This window comes from Rhea pennata, chromosome 1 (assembly GCF_028389875.1).
Source record: "Rhea pennata isolate bPtePen1 chromosome 1, bPtePen1.pri, whole genome shotgun sequence".
NCBI lineage: Eukaryota > Metazoa > Chordata > Aves > Rheiformes > Rheidae > Rhea > Rhea pennata.
The window spans coordinates 204,296,609-204,319,076 of NC_084663.1; the positions used below are offsets into that span (position 1 = coordinate 204,296,609).

General features: G+C 39.2%; 1 protein-coding gene across 1 annotated transcript; it reads right to left on the minus strand.

Moving 5' to 3' along the window:
* Window positions 1-22,457, minus strand: CEP57 (centrosomal protein 57). The gene is made up of 11 exons (XM_062567315.1): window positions 22,425-22,457; window positions 16,151-16,307; window positions 12,721-12,900; window positions 12,286-12,407; window positions 11,531-11,647; window positions 7,025-7,102; window positions 4,836-4,940; window positions 4,595-4,675; window positions 3,987-4,231; window positions 3,162-3,306; window positions 1-1,286 (listed from the first exon to the last, which is right to left on the minus strand). The coding sequence occupies exons 1-11, from the start codon at window positions 22,455-22,457 to the stop codon at window positions 1,050-1,052; spliced, it is 1,500 nt and encodes a 499-aa protein (XP_062423299.1). The 3' UTR covers window positions 1-1,049.
* Window positions 22,458-22,468: the final 11 nt, after the last annotated feature.

Genomic DNA, 22,468 nt, shown 5'->3' on the forward strand with positions numbered 1-22,468 from the left:
TTAACTCAACAGGCAAGCTGGCTTTATTATTTTTCAACTTTATAAACAGATAATCTGGGTCTTCTATACATTCCATTAATAGGAAATTCTTTACATTATTAACATAATAAATAATGTTTACTCAGCTGTGCAAGTCAGAGTGCAAAAATGAATTGCACTATTATCAAAGTAGATAGCTCATCAAAGCACATATTTCAAGTTAAAAGCAAGATGCCAGAACTGAATGGCATGATTGAGGCACTTGCAATTTAAAACACCTGTGGTTTATCTCACTCCTTTGCCACCCAAAGGCATGAACTAAGAGAGGGAATTTTATCCCCAATATCCTATAGCTTTTTCACAAAGTATGATTTCTGAAGAAATACTTTGCCCTTCAGACTTAAAAAAATAAAAAATAAAAAAAATAAATCATTAAGCAAAATCATTTGTAAAAGTTACTTTGCTCCTTTGAATACTCAGACATCCATTGTCATTAATACTGACTAGTGGAATGTGGCAGAACAAGAACTAGGAAAGCTTTCTGGAGAGAGCTAAACAAAACACCTTTAAAAAGGTTTACCTGATTTCCCTTATACATTCTCAGAGCCTGAATAATAACAGCTGCACAAGACAGAACTGACAAAACCCCTTAAGACTTAGGGGCACAGCATCATTTTCAGAAAGATACATTTTTAGGAGCATCCCAATGCACAGGAGTTCAACACAGTACTGTGAAATCACACTGGCATTTCACACAAGCTAACCCATATAAATGTGCTGTTCGGTGTGCCGCAAGAGGAAAAGGAGGAACTGCTGGAATCCTAAAACAAAAGGAACATGTGGAAGTGTGTGTTTAGATTTAGTAGCTGGATACTTTAAAAATGGAATGCTTTTAAAGTATGCCATAATATACACAATCAAACCCAGAGATGGAGAATTGGCCCACATTTCAAAAGTGCACTTAGCATACAGTAGTCTCTTTCACGTAGTAAGAAAGGCAGCTGCTTTATACCCAGAATGTGAGAAAGCTTTTGACTGGGGTGATTTCAAGAACATCTCTAGCAGAATAGTTAGTAGTCCCAGCTGATATCATCTTTCTGTAGCGAAGTCTGTATGGTTTGCATGTCTCTCAACAACTGTAGATTCTTCCGACTCTTCTCTCCAGGTTTGACTTTGATGGGACCAGCATCCTTTCCTTTGGTGGTTACTGTAGTTGTTACTTTAACCTCACTAACAGGAAACCTGCTGTCTTTTGTTTGTTTGGCAGAAGTCTTTTTGGACTTGCACTCTCTCTTAAGTCTCTCTAGCTGAAAGAAAAATCCAAAGTAAAAACATTAACTAAAACAAGGTCACTGCTTAATGTTCTGTGTTTCCCTCGGAAGACTGAAACTCTCCTCTTGTGCTCTTTCCCTCCTCTACCCCATGCTCATCTCGCTCAGCAAAGCAAATCGGTATTTCCAAGTCATCTAGTTTCCTGAATAATTAAAATTTCCTTTATACAGCATTGCTGTATTTGCATCTTTACAGCTGTGTTTAGCATTGCAGTCTGAACTAGTAGGTTATCTCTTTTAGAAGTGGCAAGTTATTGATAGGCTTAGGAAAGTGTAAAAACTAAAAATCTCTATATACATACTAGTGATTTTTTTAATGGCTAGTCACTGCCAGAAGTGGACTTTAAAAATACCAGAACTCTGTTCACACAAGGAATTGGTATTCACTGCATAACATTGTATATCACAGCTTGTAAGACTCAGTACTCAACAATGAAGACAAAGTTGGCATCAGCTTGCCCGGGGCCTGGACAGAGTGTCAAAGGTGCAGACAAACTCAAACATTCAACCAAACTGTGAAACTTGCACCAATTTCTTAATTTTAGGTGGTGGTGGTCGCTCCTCCATTTTAGGGCATGCAGCAGTTTTCCTTTCTGCTGACCCCTAAAAACTTTTGTCAATAGCTAATCAGAGTGCACAGTATACCCAGAATCATTCTCATCCTTTCTACTGGGATTACTACAAGTCTGTTTTGTTGCAGCAATGTCATTGAAGATCCTAAAAGAGATCACAGGTAACTAATATTTTTAATTGCTTAAAGCTTAAATTGCTTTAATCCATCTAAAATGGATGCACGTACAATGTGATCAGCAACTTTCTTGATACATATTTTGTGTATTAAGTTACATGAGATGAGGGTGAATCTTCTTGGTTCATATAAACTGAACTGGATAAAACTCATAGGGCTTAAACTCTTTGGAAGAATTTCACTAAAATGAATGAACATTAGACAAGACAGGGAATCAAAAGGTTTCACAGCTTTAAATGAACAGCTTCACTATTCAAAGAATTTAGAAAGTTGTTCTAAACTGAAAAAGACTTTTTTCTTATTTTTCTTTTTCTTCTTTTTTTTTCTTTTTTTAAGTAAAACAAATCAAAGCATAATTAAGTAGGTCACTTAAGCCAAACAAAAGAGAGTTGCTAAAAGACTTAGTTTAGCAGTGGGAAGGTCCTAGGAATCTAGGCATCTCTTTAAATATGACTTAGATTACTAGAAGTTCAGTGTTTTCTTCAGTGCAAAGAATGGCATTTCATGATGCTTCTCCCCATCTGTACAGCTGGTTGTTACTAGGAACTTCATGCAAAGCAACTGCTTTGGTTAAGCATAGCTGCTTTATGCATGGCATAAGTGAGAGCCTGACTGATCAGAACGTGTTTATCTGACAGATCAGATATTTATTTGAGCAGAAATACCTCAGAGAGATAGTCTGGGAGCCAGGAGGTAGATTCATGTCCCCCAGCCCTGTATGCTGTTTCTCAGCTCACATTCCTCCCAAACAGCATATGCTGAGTTTACAGACTTCAACAGCTATGGACTTGCTATTGTAGCTTAGATGATCTTTTCCCCATTTGGGGGAAGGGGAAGAGTACAAAAGGCGATGCAAGAATAGACAAAAAAGTTTTGCCCAGGATGTGAGGAAGACTGGGCATGAAGAAACCACAGTAAGACAGAAAAAGTGTTTCTCCAGAAATACTGGGATAGAAAAATGGAAGGGCACATACTGGGACTTCCAAATTCAAGCTGGGAAATATTGCTCTAAAAAGCAGCTCTTTCTGCTTTACTCAGTTACAGCTACAGTAAGATAAGAATCCTTAAGATAACAACTGCAGAAACATGAACAAGCAACTCACCCGTGCCCGATGCCTCCGAACTTTGCTGATTTGGTCTGCCTTTGCCTCCATCCTTCCCACCAGTGCTTCAAGTTCTCTCTCAAGTTCTTCCCTCAGTGCAACTGTTGGAGCTTCCTGGACAAGCTTTGCTAGCTGCTGGTGATCACTAGCATGTAATTTAGAGACAGAACACAGCTTGCTTCAGATTCCCTCAGCTTCTAATGTACGCTCAAACGTAACATCTCTAGCAAACCATGGTATCAGCAGCCAGAATGTTCAATTTGGATCAAGAAACCCGTAAGAACAGCCTTGCTGGTTAGCATTATTACAGTAGCACATCCTGGTGACAAGCTGCTGCAACATAAAGTTGTCAATAAAGTAAATGGTTTCAAACTTCAATACATTCATTTACAAAATAACTTCTTAAAGTGATGATCTCAGCACTCATTCAGTCACCAGTTACAGATCTGTATCTACCACAGTTGTGCAACAGGACAGGAAGTCACATTCTATTAACCAGGAGGAGCAGAATGACTAGCAAAGCAATCCTTCACCAGAACGTTTCTCCACTGTACCAAGGGCTGCTCCTATGCTTTTCCCCACCACTTACAAACTTGGTATCATTGCATGCAAATACAGCTATGGAATCTATACCATTTATTAGAACCTAGCTTAAACTGCTAGGAGAAAAGAGACCCACTGCAGCAACTGGAAAGAATAGATTACGTGCCATAGACTACCCAAGACTATCTTCTTTCTGAGGCAAAACATTCCAGTTTGAAGCAAAAGGCAAAAGTACAGAGCACCTACGCTCATTATCTACAATGAAAAATATACCAAACTCACAAACTCATCTGCCCAAATTCATCTTGTAAAGTCAGCAGCACTTCTGAGAGCTCTTCCTGGGACGAAGAGGACTCCTTTGGCAGAGATGACCTTCTGCTTTTGCTGGCAGGATGAGCACCGCTGACTGATTTTGCTAGGGGAGTATCATTGACCACACGATGGTTACACAGCGCTTTTGTGTGTTGTTTCATTAAGTGTAACACATGTTGTACATTGGCACCAACTGAATGGCTGGGACTAGTAGACTGGAAGGAAATATGGAAAAATAAAAAATACATAAATGGTTTCCTTTAAAACCGCATTGTCAATAATGGAGAATATTCAGAAACAATGTTGATAGTGTATTTTTTATTTGCTGCCACGGATGTATTTTTGTTTGAATGAATATGCACTGACAAGAACAGCTTGACTAGTACCATGGAGGAGACCCATCTTGGAAATGTCAGTTCAGCAAGTTACTGATACAGAACAAGGCTTTTGAAGACAAGCTTGAATTAGAGTCAAAGTAAATAAAACAATCTGACCATTGGGTGTCAGGAGTGCACCAAGCCAAGGTCATTTAAGGAGCTGCATTTATTGAGCATTAGCTTTGGAATTAAGCAGCTCACCTTCCCAGCTACAAAGGGGACATCACCCAGAGACAGTCTGTAATGGGGCTGCGTAGTGAGATGGCTTGTGAGAGAGCATTTCTGGAAGGGAAGAAGAGAGAAATGTTTATCAAAGATGACACTAAAAGCAAATCCATTTTCCCTTTGCTGTGTAATGAAAAGAGGCAGCCTACTTCCCAATTCCATATACAGACCCCTTATTTTACTCTTCAATGATTGTCTTTCTCTCCCCCCATGTTACCTTATCCGGCTGCTTAGTTTTCTTCCTGGGTCTTCTTGCTTTTGGAGAGAGTGATGGTGAGGCTGCTTGAATCAACATTCTGTTGGTTTCCAGACCTGTTTGAAGCTGTAGTTAAGGGAAAGATGAGAATTGCTGAAGTTATTTCAATAGATAATCAGAGACAAAGCGATCTGAAATTTTGCAAAACAGCAATTTTTAAAATACAGGCTCTCTGGAACCAAAGGCTGCAAGTTATGTGGGATGCTTCTGCAGTTTTTGAGTTCAATTTAAACATTAAATAAGAATACTTCCTCTGATAACAACTCTCACCACTAAACCTAGTAAGTTAAAGAATTAGTCTTACTGAACTCCACACAGACAACTGCCAAAACATCAGCTCTGGGCTTTATCACTGACAAAATTTGGGGAAGTTCAGCCACCTAACCTGGCTCAGTTGTTTGTTTAGCTTATAATAAAAAGGTTTACAACTATTCCTTCTGCTTTACTGAATGACAAGAGACTACATATACATATATATATACACATATATATATATGTATATATACACATATACATGCTACACGAGCATACACCTAAGAGGCATTTAATGAACATGGCATTTCAGGTTTAGGAGAAGGCCAGTGTCCTTATACGCTTGTAACCAATAGTCTATCGCATCCATTTCTTCCCTCCTTCTACAACATTTCTAGTTATAACTATGAAGACCTGAGCACACTTTTTGTCTTTGATCTAGATAACAAAAAGAGAGAGAGAGAACTCCTCTGCAAAATTCCTGTAACTAACTTTATGGGGTTCCCCACTAACTGTGCCACTGATTTCAGAACAACTACTTCTGCAAACAGCAAACTGGATCTTGTTACTATATTACCAGCAGAAGCCTGTTGGTAAAACTGCAAGGCAAATTCTCTCTCTAGTCTACAACCAAAACTGTATTTGAAAGTCCAAATAGATTTTTTTTTTTTTATCAGAATCCTATATTAACCTGTCCTCTGAAAATGTAACTTTTTTGAAAAGGAAAGTTCATCTTTTGTTGGAGCCCAAGCTAAGTTTACCAGGTTAGTAGCTTAAAAAAATTCTGTAAGGTATACTAAAGTTTGTAGATTTTTCTGCCTCTAATCTTAGAATCATATTTTAAGAGTAGATCTGTAAACTTGAAACTGGTGAAATGCTACAGGTTAACTTAAGCAATAATGAATTTAGCAGAAACTCTCCTATAGATCTCCCATTTTTCCTAGAAGCAATTCTACATATTACGATTTTTGAACAGGAGAAGGAAATTCCAACAAGACTCTTGAAAGCAAGTGACTGAGGCTTCAGGTCACCATATGAATTCAAGTTGTTAGGACTGTTCAGCAGATTCTTGTAAATGCTTTTTGCAAGGAACAGACGCTTAGATCTCTAGTTCAGCAAGTATGGGAACTCTAGAAACTCAAGCACATGAAGCATATAAAGACAAACAGACTTAAATCTGGGAAGGAGTTAGTAGAAGGTGCTAACAAGCTCCTGACCATGTAAGAGTCAAAAGTACAAACTTCCGTTCCCTTGAAGAGCAACTTACTTGCAGAAGAAGTACAAAACAAAACAACAACAACCCCCCCAAGCACCATCCCTCCCCAACACACACACCACACACACACACAAAAAAAAATAAAAAATAAAATAAAAGAAAGAAGGAGCTACAAATCAATACTTCTCTGGAAATCCTGAAAAAATGCATACCTACCTCAGTGAAGTTTTTAGAGTTCAGATTTGCTGTTAACTTGAAATAGTAAGCTACTCAATCAACTGTATGGCACAGCCAATTCTGTTGGAAAAATGATGAACTAGATCCTCATACATCCTCAACTATAAATCAGAATGAATTTCTACTTCCCTTTTCCAATTAGCTTCTCTTACATATCTATTACCATGCTGTCCAAAACAAACAAACAAAAAAACAAAAAAAAGCTTCCAAAGCATTCAGACAAAAGGGAAAAACAAAAGGCAAAGGCTATTCTTGGTATGTTGAACTTCAAATCAAAAGAACAAAACACTTCCAAACAACAAAAACAAAAAAACACCCCACCATCATCACTAGGTTTTCATTTTGTGTATGACACACCCTATCAGCAAGTTTAGTTGAAAAGCTGAAGGAAAACAGGAGTAAATTGCAGTGCATACCAATACAAAAGAAATTTCCTGTTGCTTACCTCAACTGCTTTTTCCTGAACAAGCTTCCTTGCATGTTCTTCCTCCTGAAGTTTCAGTTCCAGCTCTTTCATTTTTTTCTAGTCAAAGTTAAATGAAAATGGTATCATTACTAACAAAGTTGAAAGTGCAAGAAATCAATTCAACTTATTACTTCAAGCTAAGTGAAGACTTTAGAATTGGAATCAATTCTAGAGTTTTACCTGTATAACTGTAAATACAGTAATCAAGCACTTATACTTAAACCAGAATGATTTTTCTAGTTTTACTTTCACAATTGGTATCTGAATTTAAGACATTATTATTAGCCTTAAATAAGCCCACTAAGGGAGCAATAGGGTAATAATAATCTACTTTATGTTTTTTTAATACAACTAAAGAGAAGGATGGTGTTTTGTGTACATTATCCTGAAAGATTTTGTAAAAAACAGCTAATAAAGGTATGTCACCTATCATTACAGTTGACTGTGACAACACTTGCTTTATTTAGACTAAAGATACTTTTGCTAGGATCTAATTCAAACTCTTGAAAGAGAAGTTTTAAACACCTAACTCGCTTCCTTTAAAAACAAGGAGAAAAATTTATATACCATGTATCTAAGACATTCAAGCAAAACTGATGAGATTTCATCTTTACGGTTAAAAGCAGTCAAGAAGCCTTTGCAAAGCTCCTTTCAAAAAAAAGAGGTAACAGGAGAGGCACAATTTCTCTTTGTGGACCCTTCAACAAGATGAAATACTTGTTTAAGTAGGATACACTTAAACTCCCAATGTAGAAGTTATTAAATGCACTTCTGATTTTATACAGGAGAGTGAAAATGATCCAGAGTGCCAGGACACACAAAAACTTGCTCCCTCTTTCCCAAAGATGGAACACTATTCATAGAGCCACTAAAATAACAGCTATAATTGCATACTTTTATTTGCATTATTTATAACCTCAGTACACTGAAAACCCAAAGGAGTGTTAAATAATTCTGCTTTACTTAAGTGTAACTGTAAGATATGACTGTTTATACAAAGGTGTTAAAACACAAATCCCTGGATAAGCATCCATGATAAAAGCACTATATAAAGGAACTAGGTTTTCCTTTTTGACAAGAATTTATTCTTTTCATACAAGTCGGATATACTCCAGATAAAGTCACCTTCTGCCCTTTTCAGCCTGTGTCACAACTCGTGTTTTCCACTGGGACAGTCACACAAACAGAAATCCCAGTTTAACATGTTAGGTATGATAAAATTTAATATGGAAGTACTGAAGCAAATGCTTATGCTTGAAACCAAGTGTGATATGTAGCTGAACCAATACTTCTTTACTGAAATAAACTAAGTATTCACTCAGTCAGTGGTCTCAGCTACAGGCATAGCTCAAACTCAGAGTTCATGTAGGGCATGCTGGAAATTGTCCATTTATGTGATACTCCTAAAAGGAAATTACATTTCTGCTTATGGAAGGAGAGAGGGAAGCATCAAATATTCCCACTTACAATTCAGTGCTCAAAATGGCTACAATTTACATAGGGAGATGCAGATTATTGGTCTATCACCACAGGGACCAACTAGGGGGTCAGGCCAGGGGCCTGGCCAATAGTGAAAATATGGACATTCCCTGATTACAACTCCCATAATATAAGGCAGCATGACACAAAAGGGAAATCCAGGTCAGCACTGAATTGACTCAAATATACTGCTCATTTATCACTGACAAAACATTTCAATTAAAACTGGAAATCTAGTATTTCAACATCTTGTTTTAACCCAGCTTCAAAAAGGATTTTGATCACCTTGCACATCCTTTTGGCTGTCACTGAAACAAATTTAAAATAACTTGAACCAAAGTAGACAGGAAGGGATGAGACCTCAAAGATGCAGAACCCCTAAATTTCCAAAAAATTGTCTGCTGGGAAAAATATCCAGATTAGTTTCACCACAGAGGTGGTGGAACTAATTAACTGTGTGCTTCACTACCTTGCCAGTCAGCACCTGCTTCGTATAACAGCACAGACATAGCTCAAGCAAGGCAGGTGTTACTTCTCCCCACCTGGCAATTAAAGGATATTGAACAATTAGAGGTGTTAAGTAGCACACAGGCATAATACAATGCTAAGACTCCTCACTTCTGTTGTTCAAAGAAGTGCTTCTAGTGGGGAGGGAGTGGTTAAGGCTCATTGTTAACATTAAAAAGATTGATTACTACCAATTACAGGTCTTCAAAATGTGTGATCTGGACATACATTCAAATTCTGACCATCTGTCACACACAAGACCAGAGCATTAGGTGTACTTCTAGGGGACAGCCATATCCTCATGCACAGAGATGTTCAGATCTACTCAGCCAAGTGTCCAGAGATGTCACTACAGGACTACAGTTGCAATAAAAATACATTAGGATTTTTTTGATGTAAATACTCTAATTAGGAGTCCTTCATATGAATAAGAAGGTCAGCAGCTCTTTTTCAGAGACAATATCAATACTTGCAATAGGTTGGTGAGGATAATACTAGATGGCCAAGCTGTGGTTCTGCAGGTTTTGGAGATTAAACACTCTCAGTAAGACCCACAGACAACTTACGCTCTGGTAGAGCATCTGAAATCAGAGACAGCTTTGGCTTACATATAAGTAGTCATCTCACCACTTATTACCCATTTCAACAGATCATGTATGGAAACGTTCTTTCTTCTAGGTTTACAACTGAACCAAAATCTCCATCTCTTCAAAAAAAAAAAAAAAAAAAAAAAAAAAAATCTCTGGACTTGCGAATGTAAAAGTCCTTAATGGAAAGGATTACAGAAAAGCTTCCACCCTAAAGGTACCCTAGAAGTTCTGAAGAGTAAACAGGTGAATTTATTTCTTGTCTCAAATCAAATTTGCAAGTGTTCCTGGAATCTTGCCATGACTACAAGCAACAGTTTTTTTGAGCAGAGTACACCCTTTCAGAATTATAAGGTGACACTTAACATGTGCGGGTTCACATAGGAACATGGCCTGCACACACAGAGACAGAGAGACTAGAAAGACAACTTACGACAGCAAAATGATCACAAAGATGATAAACCTTAGTCAGAGCTAAATCCAAACTTCTCTCAGTTCTCAGAACCTAATTAACTGTGTGGAGTTTAACACCCAATTCCACTAAAAGGACTAAATTGTGGTGGCTACTAATTTACAAAAATATCAAAGAACCAAAGATACCTAGTGTGATCCAGAAAATAACAGACTGAACTGCTGGCTGAAATTAAGTTCACCAGCCAAGTACAAAGAGACAAGTAATCCACCCCCTTCCAAATTCCAGCTGCCACACCTGGTAAAAGTCCTTAAGAAAGGAAACGTTGTTGCTGAATCAGTTACTTCAATCCTGACCCTGGAGAAACTTACTGTTACTCTCAGTGAACAAGGTCTCTGTTTCAAAGAAAACATGTTTGGCCCAGGTAAACAATGCAATCACATTTGCTCCATAAATGGAGCTCACAACAATGAGGTGTCAAGATCTTAAAAAGCTTGCTACAGCTGCCTTGGTTCAGGTACTATCAAGAACCCCTATATGGCTGGGAAGTCTTGCAGCAGACAGCAGACTAACTGAAGATCTACTAGTAGACACATCTTTACATACTTCTGGACAAGTGCCCTCTAATTCAGCATCTTGTAAAAGCTGGTGTGCTGGGTGACAGTTTTGACAGAGATCAAAGCTGTCCCAAACACCACAGTTTGATACTGTAGTATCTGCTTCTTTAAGTGAGATTTCTTACGTGTGTGTGTATTCATTCATCTCCACTCACACATATATACATATGTACATATCTGCAGGTGGAAGTCTCTCCTTCCTTGAGCCTTCTGTAGCTCATACTTAAGTGCCTTGGGTTCCATCTGCAAAAGCAGCTAAGTTGTGTACTGGGTTCCAGAAGTCCAGACCACAGATGGTATAGAGATAGAATATGACCAAACATGGTCACGCTGGACCTCCTGAAAAAGCAGCCTAGTTCAAATACACTGACAAGACATCTGTTGTTACAGGGCTAGCAACTTGAGACTTTAGAATACTGCAAGTAAACAATGAGCAATAATTGCATTTCTTAAAGGGCAGGAGAAGAGGCAAAAAATAAAAAATACACAAGGGAAGTCAAATCTGTGTCATAAAAAGAACATAATTTTAAGTATTGAGTATTATGCAAGGTGACTCAGAGAAATTCAGAGTTTAAGGATACACTCAATCTTATATGCCTGTCACGAACCAACCACAGAAGAGAAACATCAACAAATACTGTTAAGGTTAAACAGAACTTCAGTTCTTGTAGTGCATGGTCACCAAGGCCTGACTGGTCATGTGAAGAGTCATTGAGAACTTCAAATTTTTACTCCCACTTCAGCTAAAGAAACAAAACCAATGTTTAGTTGCTATTGTTTTCTACAGGACAGAGTTTTGCTTAATTCTATTATTGACATGTAACTACAAAATGTTGATTATTGTAATCAAGATCTCATACAGTACACAATAGAAATAACAAACCTCTGCTAGGGACTGCATTGTATTAAGTCTGGTGTACTCTTTTTCCAGTATATCCAGCTTTTCCAATTTAGATCGGACATGTGATTGATCAAGAAGACGATCTCTTTCTAATGTACCCTTGAAAAGAGAAAGAACAGAAAAACAATTAAGCACAATAGAACAGAAACATTCATAGCAAGTCTTATGTCTGCAATGCAAAGGGGGACCATAAATAGACCAAAGGAACTACCAGCTTCTTTGTGTAATTCTGCACGGTGCTACAATTGAAGAACAATTTCATCACTGGTCCACCAATGTTAGGAACCTCACACTTAGCTAGATTCAGACAACAGCGGGTTCTGCAGAGTCACCTCTACCCCCTCAAACCCACAACTGTAAAGACTGCTCAACTACTCAGCTGTTAGAAGAAGCTTCCTTAAATTTTATTTACTTCAATAATAAATAGATATTCAATAGACTGAGATAAGACATTCATAGAGACTGATGAACAACTTTAGGTGATCCACATACCTATAAAACAAAATTCAAGTCCATTTTAGATACAGGACATACCCCACATTCACTGATATTGGAAAACAGAAGTTTTACTATTATTTTTACCAAACAAGTATTTTGGCTCTGGTTTAGACAATACTAGTAACGAAAACCTCCAAAGATCTAAAGAGTAACTACAACAAAAACAAAAAAAAACCCTAAAAAAACACACAGTTCATGACTTTTATAAATGTAACCTCCAAACACTCTTGAGAACACACCTGCTTCTCCAAGAGATGCATCTTCTCGTTTTCTGCATGTTGGATCATTTTTCTCATGTAGTCAAGCTGTTTCTCTAAAAGACTGCAACGCGACTCAGCAGCTGCCAACTGAGAAGCCAGTTCTGAAGATAACATACGGCAGAAAAGGAAAATCACACACTGGTCGTTCCCGGAATTTCTCAGTGTTTTCAGTACAGCTCCAAAATAAGCCAGAAACAAACCAACTAAGGAAGCTAACAAATTAATCAAATTTTGCTTACCTGCAAAATCCCTAAAAGAAAGTATGCTTTTAAAATGATTCATTCATAACCTTGTGTGTCATTACAAGGTAAAAGGTGCTAAACAAAGTAATTTAAAATACCTTTACACATGGATAAAGTATATATTTTATCTGTAGCACTGTTCTATGGTATGTATATAAAGCTTACAAACAACCTTGATTTTTCTTTGACACTTCAGTCTTGTCATGTTCTTTGTGTCGCATTTGTTCAGTTAGTACTTTTTTATAGTCCGCTGTTTCTCTGCTGAGGTGCTTTACATTCTCCTCTGCTTGAAGCCGTTCCAACTCTAGCCGATGAATTTTTTCTTGAAGATTCTTCAGAGCAGAAAATATTGCTGTAATTGAAAAAGTATCTTTTGTTAGGTGCTGGTAAATGACCATTTTCAGAAAACACCAAACTGAAAGCTTTTTTATAAAAAGTATGCTATATGAGAAGTCTGACTTCTCACCACCACCATCCTGAACTCCTTCCAGGAATTAAGACACACTTCCCTCTACATTGTAACTGATTCTAGAAATCATTTCAACTGTACTGATGCCTTTGGTATCTACATTTATCTGAAACATTGGAGATATGGTGAGCTACGGATGCATCTAAGACAAGCAAATGTTACGTAGATTACATGCAAAGAGCGCATCTTCTGACTCGTTTTATCAAAAGGAAACAAAAGCTTTCAACTGAATAGTTAGGAGTTGCAGTCCTCTATATGCTCAACAGAGCGTTATTTTCCCTCTACAAGTGCATGCTAGCATGACAAATACGCAAACACAACATTCCTGTGAGCAATCACTGAGCAGGAAAAAAGACAAGATGATCAGAAGAGCGATAAAAATCTTTATTTCTCTAAGCAGTCACTCTTTTTTGATTCTTTTCTTTTGTTTTCACACCTGTGTTCCTTCCCCTCCTCTTAGATATGCTACTCCTTTGTGCTGAACAACTTTTCCTCTTTCTATTCAACTCCTGCTTTAGCAATTACCCAATAAAACCTTCATATAATTTGTCACCACAGAAAAGCTGGTGGTAATAGAACTCGCATCATCTTGCAATTAAGACCATCTGCTGGTAATCTGGTGTATTACGTCTCTTAGCTGTATTGTTTGATTCTGCAAAGGGAATCATAACCATAAGCTACTTCCCTACACAGTCCCATTAAAGTAAAACAGGAGATTATCTGTGCAGACAGCTCATATAGCAGACTTACCTTTGAGATCACGTTACCACACTCTCGTGCTTAAACCCACTCTAGAGAAATAATGGGTCTTTATTACAGAACATATGAACCCAAGAAAGTTTGGACTTGATATTTGTTTGAGCATCAGATCAGAAATAAAGGGAAAATAGTTATCAAAATGAGTTTTCTAAAATGTAAATTTATAGAATCTTGAAATGTAAAACAGCAGAACATTAGAATATCATACTAATAAAAACCATCTACTCTAAGTAAACAAGAAGCGTGTAATAGTAGTCACAAGTTCAGGCAAAATGGTGGATGTTCCCAGGATGCCAGAATAACTAACTGTAGCGTCTTCTCTTTATTTATATTACTGTTATCAGGATTCAGTTGAAACAGGTACAGCTGAAACTATAAACAGCTTTGTTACATAATCCTTAGGGCTAAATTAAAATCTCTCTGTATTCACAACAATGACTAACAAAATACAGCAGTGAAGCACTTTCAGCAATGAACAAATGAAGATGGAACCTAAAAGAACATCACATATCTTTCAGGACAAAGAAATAAATGTCTAATAACAGACACGTTATACTAGTTCATCCTTATTACAGTGTTAAAAGCATATACGCCAAGGCACAAACAACACAAAGTCAAAATGAAAATAAGCAGAACTTGCTATACTTAGTTTCAGGATTTTTAAATATGATTTTACACAGGTGGGCAGGGGATAAAAACCTCCAGGAACAATCAAATCTATTTCTCCCTCTGAAGTTAATTCCTAAATCCTTGATCTTATTAAAATATACACTTCAAAACATTTTTGCACTCTTAAAACCTAGACAAAAAAAGCAAGATACCAGATGATGACTGTTACATCTTCTTTTTAGCATGTATTCATATTTACTTAAAAATTTCTGAAAACATAGAAATTTCAAAATCTTCTTAAGAGAACATTATTTATCAAATATTCCTACCCAACTATTTGTTTTGAAGTAAATTCCTTGCTTGAAAAAATTTATCAGACAAACTTGGGTGTCAAAAGCTTCTCTAATCAAACATACAACACAATCTACAAAAATACACCTACATCAGTAATTCATAAGAGAGTTTTCTTTTCTGCTCATCAAATTTTTATCTATGTCACAAGGTTCTTCTAGCTTTGTGTCAACAGTACTCTCAAAACCGATTGTATTGTGCATGCCAGAGCACATACTACATTTGGGGGGCAGGTTTAGCTCAGCTGGTTAGAGCATGATGCTGCTAATGCCAAGGTCATGGGTTCAATCCCCATATGGGGCTATGCTGAGGGTTGGATTAGATGATCTCCAGAGGTCCCTTCCAATCTTACCATTCTATGATTTTTTAATGACACCTCGGGATTTCAGATTCCATTTACTACATCATTAATATGCAAGTCTTCCGTAATTCAGGCATGAGTTACATCATTAGAACAGACACTTGAACCCATCATGCTGATTTTCTACTTAATTTGGGTTACATTAGGGTTCAGTTTAAGTCTCTCATAAGTACAGCTCATTTTTCTCCCTATAAAGAAGAGAATCTGAAGTTTTTCATACCCTTAAGCCTCCATGCAACTCCAGTCTTAAGGGAGTATTTTCACGACTCTGAGCCAAACAGCTCACACAGAAGAAATCAATCCTGTTCTCGCCTCTAAACTTCCTTTGCTCCCTCCTGTATTTACCCTAATGCAGTTCTGGGGCACATCTCATTGCACAACAAGCCAATTCACTAAAACAAGAGAAAACTATCCAAGAATATTTTTGTACATGTCAGTTCGAGCAAGATGAAATTGTTTATCTGGAGATGAAGACCAAAAAATGGAATAGGAAAGAAGACAGAAGGAAGAAACTAGAAATAGGGAAGAAGGAACTGGAGCAAAACCTCCTCTCTTTTTGGTGATGGTGAACTGTCAGTTCAGCACTGTGGTACAGAATACTCTTTTTTGTATGTTCTAAGCACTTCACTGATAAATCTTGCCCCTTCATCTTTTGTACATGAGAAGTCTTCCTATTTCATCAACATGAAGCCTTTCTCCTTGCTCCAAACCATTTTGGGAACTAAAGCCTCCTTATTCCAAACTCAACTGTGAAATGGGGAGAGGTAGGATTGAGGGAAGGAGAGGAGGATGGAAGAAGGGGCAATGAAAACATGTCAAGCCAGTTTCAAGGAACTCAGCCAAGGTTACAGTTACATACTGCTAAAAGGAAGCATCTTGCTCCAGCTATAAATATGACCTTTTTCAGGAAGCGGAGTGGTAAGAAACTTAAAAAACATAACCTACACATCACTGGAAAGCAAGGATATTGCACCCTTTTCATAAAGAATGCTTTCAATACCTGTACCAGGTGATTTGAAACAGGTAAGAAAATTTAACTGAACTATTTATTACCTCTGCTGTTACTTTCAGGATATGGAATGACAGGTTTCCGTGGGGACCGCAGCAAATCAGAATTAATAAATGGCTTGTACTTTGGATAATCTATAAATGACGTTGCAGAGAGTCCATCTGTGGCTGATGTAGATCTATAAATTTTGCGTAGATCACTCTGAAAAACAAAACAAAGTTGTCAGTACATTTGTTTCTCCATCACAACAAAAAAGTAGAATCAGATTAAGATGTGGAGAAATACCACTGTAGGAGATCATAATAGTACTAAGGTAATATTCCCTCCCTCATAGCCCTGGGCTGTGTCATTTTTAAATCTCAGTTCCCCCACAAAAACAAGATCAGAAAAAATAACTTTTTTTATGCTAGTTTCCAACTTCCAGTTTTGTTTCTACTTACTTATATCCTCTCTTGCTTATTAAAAAGGTAATACACACTACTAATACACACAGGTGGAAAGCAGCCTTGCTCTTCACCGAAAAACAGAGTCTTTGTTGCACATAAGAATCTACCAGGGTGACCAAAACAGACAGAGCTGTGGTCTCAGGTGTGCTTTATGTAGCCTGATCTAATGCAGTAACAGTTCACAGATCATAAAAAGGGAAAAAGATATGCCACATAGTCTCCCAGCCACATAGTCCCAATCGCTCTTTTACACTGACTACAGCTTATCTTTAGAAATATCTGTAGAAATCTCTGAGCCAGATTACGCCAGATTTATGCCAGATTTCATCAGTATAACCTGCACAAGACAAGCAACAAAAGATCATAGCAGGGGACCTCTGCCTCCAACCAGCAACATGCTGTTAGGTCATCTTAAGACTTCTCAAAAAATGCAGCTGCAGGGACCCTAGATTTCCCAGCGTCTCCACCTGCTTTCCAAAAGCTTGCAATGTTTTGAATGATGTGATGTTTCAGAAGGAGTCACATAGTACTGAAAATACTATCCAGTAGCGATACAATTAAGTCGTGCTTGCTAACCAGGTTCTTCTATGGAAGAGAGCAAAGCACTCTGCATGCTCTGTGTTTGGCCAAACTTTTGATTTATGTATGTGTCCTAAATAAAATGCAGGTGCTTATTTTTAATGCGCTAAAGTCACTTCTTTTTCTATTGTACCCACCGCTAAACATTTTAGTAATAGAATTTGAAGGTAACCTAAGACAAAAGTGGGCTGCAGGAGGACATGATATTCTGGCTCCTACAGCTTAGCACAGAAGGTTTACTTCACAAAGAAGACAAAGAAGAAATTGCTATTATTGTCAGGGTATTTTAAGTTTTTGCAAATATTTGATATTTGCAACATATTTTGATTTAAATTAAAATGCAGAAAGCATTTATGATACTATCTCATAGCAAATTAGACTACAGCCCAAGTTGCACTGAGAGGAAAAAAAAAAAAAGAAAAGAAAACCTAAGAAAATCATATATTACTTAAAGGCTATTTGCAGTTAATTTCACATTAAAAACAAACTGATTCATTGTGTATGAGAAAATGAAGGCCACAAGTACCCTACAAGTACACTAAAATATTCAGAATTAAAAATAACTACATTAAAAAATGCTGCTTTCTTTAATGGCATAAGTGACTTCTACCACTAACCAGAAAAGTTAATATACTTAAACACTCAAACACCACGTTACACAAACATTAACATATTCTTTCTTTTAATGTTATTTCTCCAAAACACCACCTGAACAGAGATTGTGTGCATTAAAATTAATTTACCTTTGAATACTCTAAGTGCAAACAGTTGCTTGAAATAAATACTGAAAGATTCATACTGAAATAGTATCCACAGTACAGTTGAGACAATTGATCCTTCTTCTAGTCTAAAGAACCACATGCTAACAAGTATATTTTCCATATACATTTGAGCAGAAGATCATTTTTATAGTCTGCTGAATGACTTCTAAATACACCTGAATTGAAAAATTTGAAAAAAAAATATGAAACAGCAGCAAGGAATTCAACATCACTAATCTCAGATTCAAATACCATTCCCTGCTCTTCTCCTCCTCCCCAGTCTCCCAAGTCATTCAAAATCACTAAGTCAATTTGCTGCTCTTGGAAATTCTCATGTGGATCACCACTTTGCATATTTTTCAGGAAAATCCTGAAACACGGGAAAATACATATATATGAAAAATCAAGATACTCCACTTGATCTGAATTATGAGTAGGGCTTATTTGCTAACTACACCTGCTCTCCTCTTTTCTGGGTACTCTCTATCTTCTTTCCATCTCTAAACCACACTGAAACCTCACACTAACAAAGAAGCTTAACAGTCCCACAGGACATAAGTGCAGCAGTATTATATAATAGTGGAGAACTGAGCACATTTAACCTTTCACAGAATCAAAAGATCAGTAAGGTTGGAAGGGACCTCTCGAGATCATCTAGTCCAACCTCCCTGCTAAATCAGGGGCACCTAGAAAATGTTAGACAGGGTTGCATCCAGGCGGGCCTTGAAGATCTCCACAGAAGGAGACTCCACAACCTCTCTGGGCAACCTGTGCCAGGGCTCCGTCACTCTCACAGGGAAGAAATTCCCCCTCACGCTCAGGCAGAATTTCCTGTGCTTCACTTTCTGCCCAGTGCCTCTTGTCCGGTCACATGGGACATCTGAAAAGAGTTTGGCACCATCCCCTTCACACCCTCCCTTCAGGTACTTGCACACATGGAGAAGATCCCCCCCTCAGTCTTCTCTTCCCCACGCTGAAGAGGCCCAGCTCTCAAAGCCTTTCCTCATAGGGCAGGTGCTCAGGCCCTCTGATCATCCTCGTAGCCCTATGCTGGACTCTCTCCAGGAGCTCCATGTCTCTCTTGTCCTGGGGAGCCCAGAACTGGACACAGGACTTGAGATGTGGCCTCATCGGGGCTGAGTAGAGCAGCAGGATCACCTCCCTCCACCTGCTGGCAACAGTCTTCCCAATGCACCCCAGGACACCATTGGCCTTCCTGGCCACAACAGCACATTGCTGGCTCATGGTCAACTTGTCATCCACCAGCACTCCCAGGTCCTCCTCTGCAGAGCTGCTCTCCAGCAGGTCAGCCCCCAGCTTGTACTGGTGCCTAGGGTTATTCCTCCCTAGGTGCAGGACTCTGCACTTGCCCTTGTTGAACCTCAGGAGGTTCCTCTCTGCCCAGCTCTCCAGCCTGTCCAGGTCTCTCTGAATGGCAGCACAGCCCTCAGGTGTCAGCCACTCCTCCCAGCTTGGGTTCATCAGCAAACTTGCAGAGGAGGCTCTCTGTCCCCTCATCCAGGTCATTAATGAAGTTGAACAGGATGGGACCCAGGACTGAGCCCTGGGCAACTCCACTAGCCACAGGCCTCCAACTAGACTCCATGCCACTGAGGACAACCCTCTGAGCTCTGCCCTTCAGCCAGTTCTCAAGCCACCTCACTGGCCACTCGTCTAACCCACACTTCTCGAGCTTATCTATAAGGATGTTCTGGGAGACAGTGTGGAAAGCCTTGCTGAAGTCAAGGTACACAATGTTCCCTGCTCTCGCCTCATCTCCCCAGCCCGTCATTCCATCAGAGAAGGCTATTAGTTGATCAAGCAGGATTTTCCCTTGGTGATTCCATGCTGGCTACTCCTGATCACCTTCTTTTCCTCCATATGTCTGGAGATGACATCTTTACATATCTGAGGACATTAGCTTCCAAAATTTATTTCTGCAGTCATTTCATACCTGTCTACTCAAATATGCAAGAAAGCGTATTTAAAATATAGACTAATAGTAGCTTAATACATCAGTAGGAAATGGTGACCTCTTCACGCTACCCATGACTAAACACAGTCAAAGGATTAGAACAACATACGAAAATATTTAACATAGGAATTGACAAAAGGAGGCAGGAGCATAATTTGTTCAAGTCCTTTTAGATGGAAAACACCACTCACTATAATACTGTTATATCTCTGATGCCGGAAATACAGTATGGCACGCCAGCCATGAAAAACTATCCAGGACAACTATTAATCTCAATATTACACCAAATGCCTTAGAGTCCTATCACTTGCAAGATTTCCCTAAAACAAGATGTCCATACGAAATGTTCTCAGGAAGCACCCTATGTTTTTCTCCTCATCACATATAATTTGACTAGATGAGCAGACAGTAATAATAGCAACTATTTATACACAAACTATAGAACCAAAGCAGCAGAAGAACACAGGAAAAATCTCTCAGGCAATAACTGCAACCAAGATGGTGCCACTGGTACTAGCAGTTTGGCACTGGACAAAAGGAGTAAAAAGGAGGGGGTGCTATTTTACAAGCTCGTGTATACGTTCTCTGGAAGTATTTTAGAAGTTAATCCTCTGAATATGGAAAATGGTTTAAATGACACCCTGTAGTCCTCACACTTGGTTTTTAAAAATTATATAAAAGGCAGAAATAGGTGAAAATTATCCAGAGAAGGGAACAGACGAACATTTTAATACGGAATTCTCTGCGCAGAAAACATCCAATTAAATTATCCAGTTACTTAAGTCTTCCAAACAGCCATTTGAGAGAAACTATTTCTCAAGATCTAGTCTGCCCTCTTCCCTCATTACTGGGGTGGGAGGAAGGGAGGAACAGTCCCTGCTACTCAAAACTAACCTAAGTGCTCTCTGTGCCTGACTGATAGGAAACTGAGTTAGGAGCAATGGCAATTTAAATAAGATCTCTAGTTTAGGAAAAAAAAAAAAAAAAAAAAAAAAAAGTAAAAACTCAGCTTGGTCAACAAGCTCTTACAGTAAACAGGAAAAAAGTGTTAGAACAAGAGGTGTTTTTTTTTTTTTTTTTTTAATTTCTGCTGTATGAAGTCCTAAGTGGTTTTTTTTTTTTTTTTTTTTTGGGAGGGGGGGGAGTGGGGGGGTCTTTCACTACATTTAGCTTTCAAATGAGGTAGACAGTTTTCTGAAAGTTCTGTTTTGCTAACCAAACTAATAAAACAGCCTCTGCTGATCAATTTAAAGCTAAAACAAATTTTCTGACATCCTTCTCAATGCATCCTATAAAATACCACTTAGAAAGCATATAGGAATCCTCAAATCATTCTGTCACCTCTTGACGCTGCAGTTGTAAATCTCAGACCAGACTACAGGGGGAGAAGGAGGAAGAAAAACACAACCAAGAACACGGAGCTGGGCTTGTTTTTATCAGGCACGTGATAATATTGAGACCCCAAATCAATGGTGCTCCCAAGACATATGTTACCTACCACCACGCTGCATCTTTTTTCACCATCTATGTTCTTGCATAGTTATGTACTCATAAGACCTGGTTGCTTGCAAAAATATCTAACTTCAGAGAGCTACACACATCAGACTAAGTTGTCAAAGGAGAAACCCAAATGGAAACTTTTGTTTCTCACAACTACCTTGCTGCTTCCAGGCGGCCTCCACCCAGTTCTGCAAACTCAGCTCTGCTTGCTCTAGTCAAGCCTCAGTTTCTTCATTTCGCTTTTCACAAAGTAGAGATACCGGCCCCATTTCTTCTCCCACCTCTGCACCTCAAGAACGTAATGAGGAAATTCTAGTCCCTTGCTTCTACCTCCCTCCGCGTTACTTCTGCATTAGCCAGGTTCTTATATACACGCACAAGGACGTGCGTGCACATCAAAGCCAAATGGAGGTTTCAGCTAGCATTTGGAGAACACGCACTAAATACACTGCCAGCTCAAAAGAACACTCATAACTGAAACATAAGCATACGATGAAATATTGTTGAGTTTTAAGCAAAAGTAATGCGGAGTTGAGGTTCATCTGATTTCAAAGTAAGTGCTTTCAAAGTCATGGCCCCAGGTCTGTTTCTGGAAATAGACCGAATTACAAAGTTTTACTCCCAAGCACTCAGTTACAAACCTATTCTTCGAATGCTCCCACAGTGAAAAGGCCACTTTTAACCAGCCGAGCATTCCCACAGGGTTCTGCAGCCTTTTCCCGTTCCTCTTGCAGAAGACGCGTACAGAAGCGATACGGTGCTGATGCACGTACACCGCACTCTCCCTTCGGTCCGGAAGCCCCGCGCCCGAGGCTGGACCGCGAGCGACCCCCAGGCGGCCTGGCCCAGGCTCGCCGCCGTCCGCGGCGCCATCCCCGCCAGGCTGCCAAGGCCGGGCCGGGCCGGGCAGCGCCCCGCAGCCCGCGCCCGCCCCGCCGCGGCCAGGGCCCCGCCGCCGCCGCCACCAGCGGCCCCGTAACACGGCCGCGACGCGGCCCAGCGGGCACGTGGGGGCGGGCAGCCCCCAGGGCCGCCCGCGGGCGCCGCCGAGCCTCACCGTGCGCTGATGGCCGCTCCCCGCCGCCGCCATGTCCCCCAGGG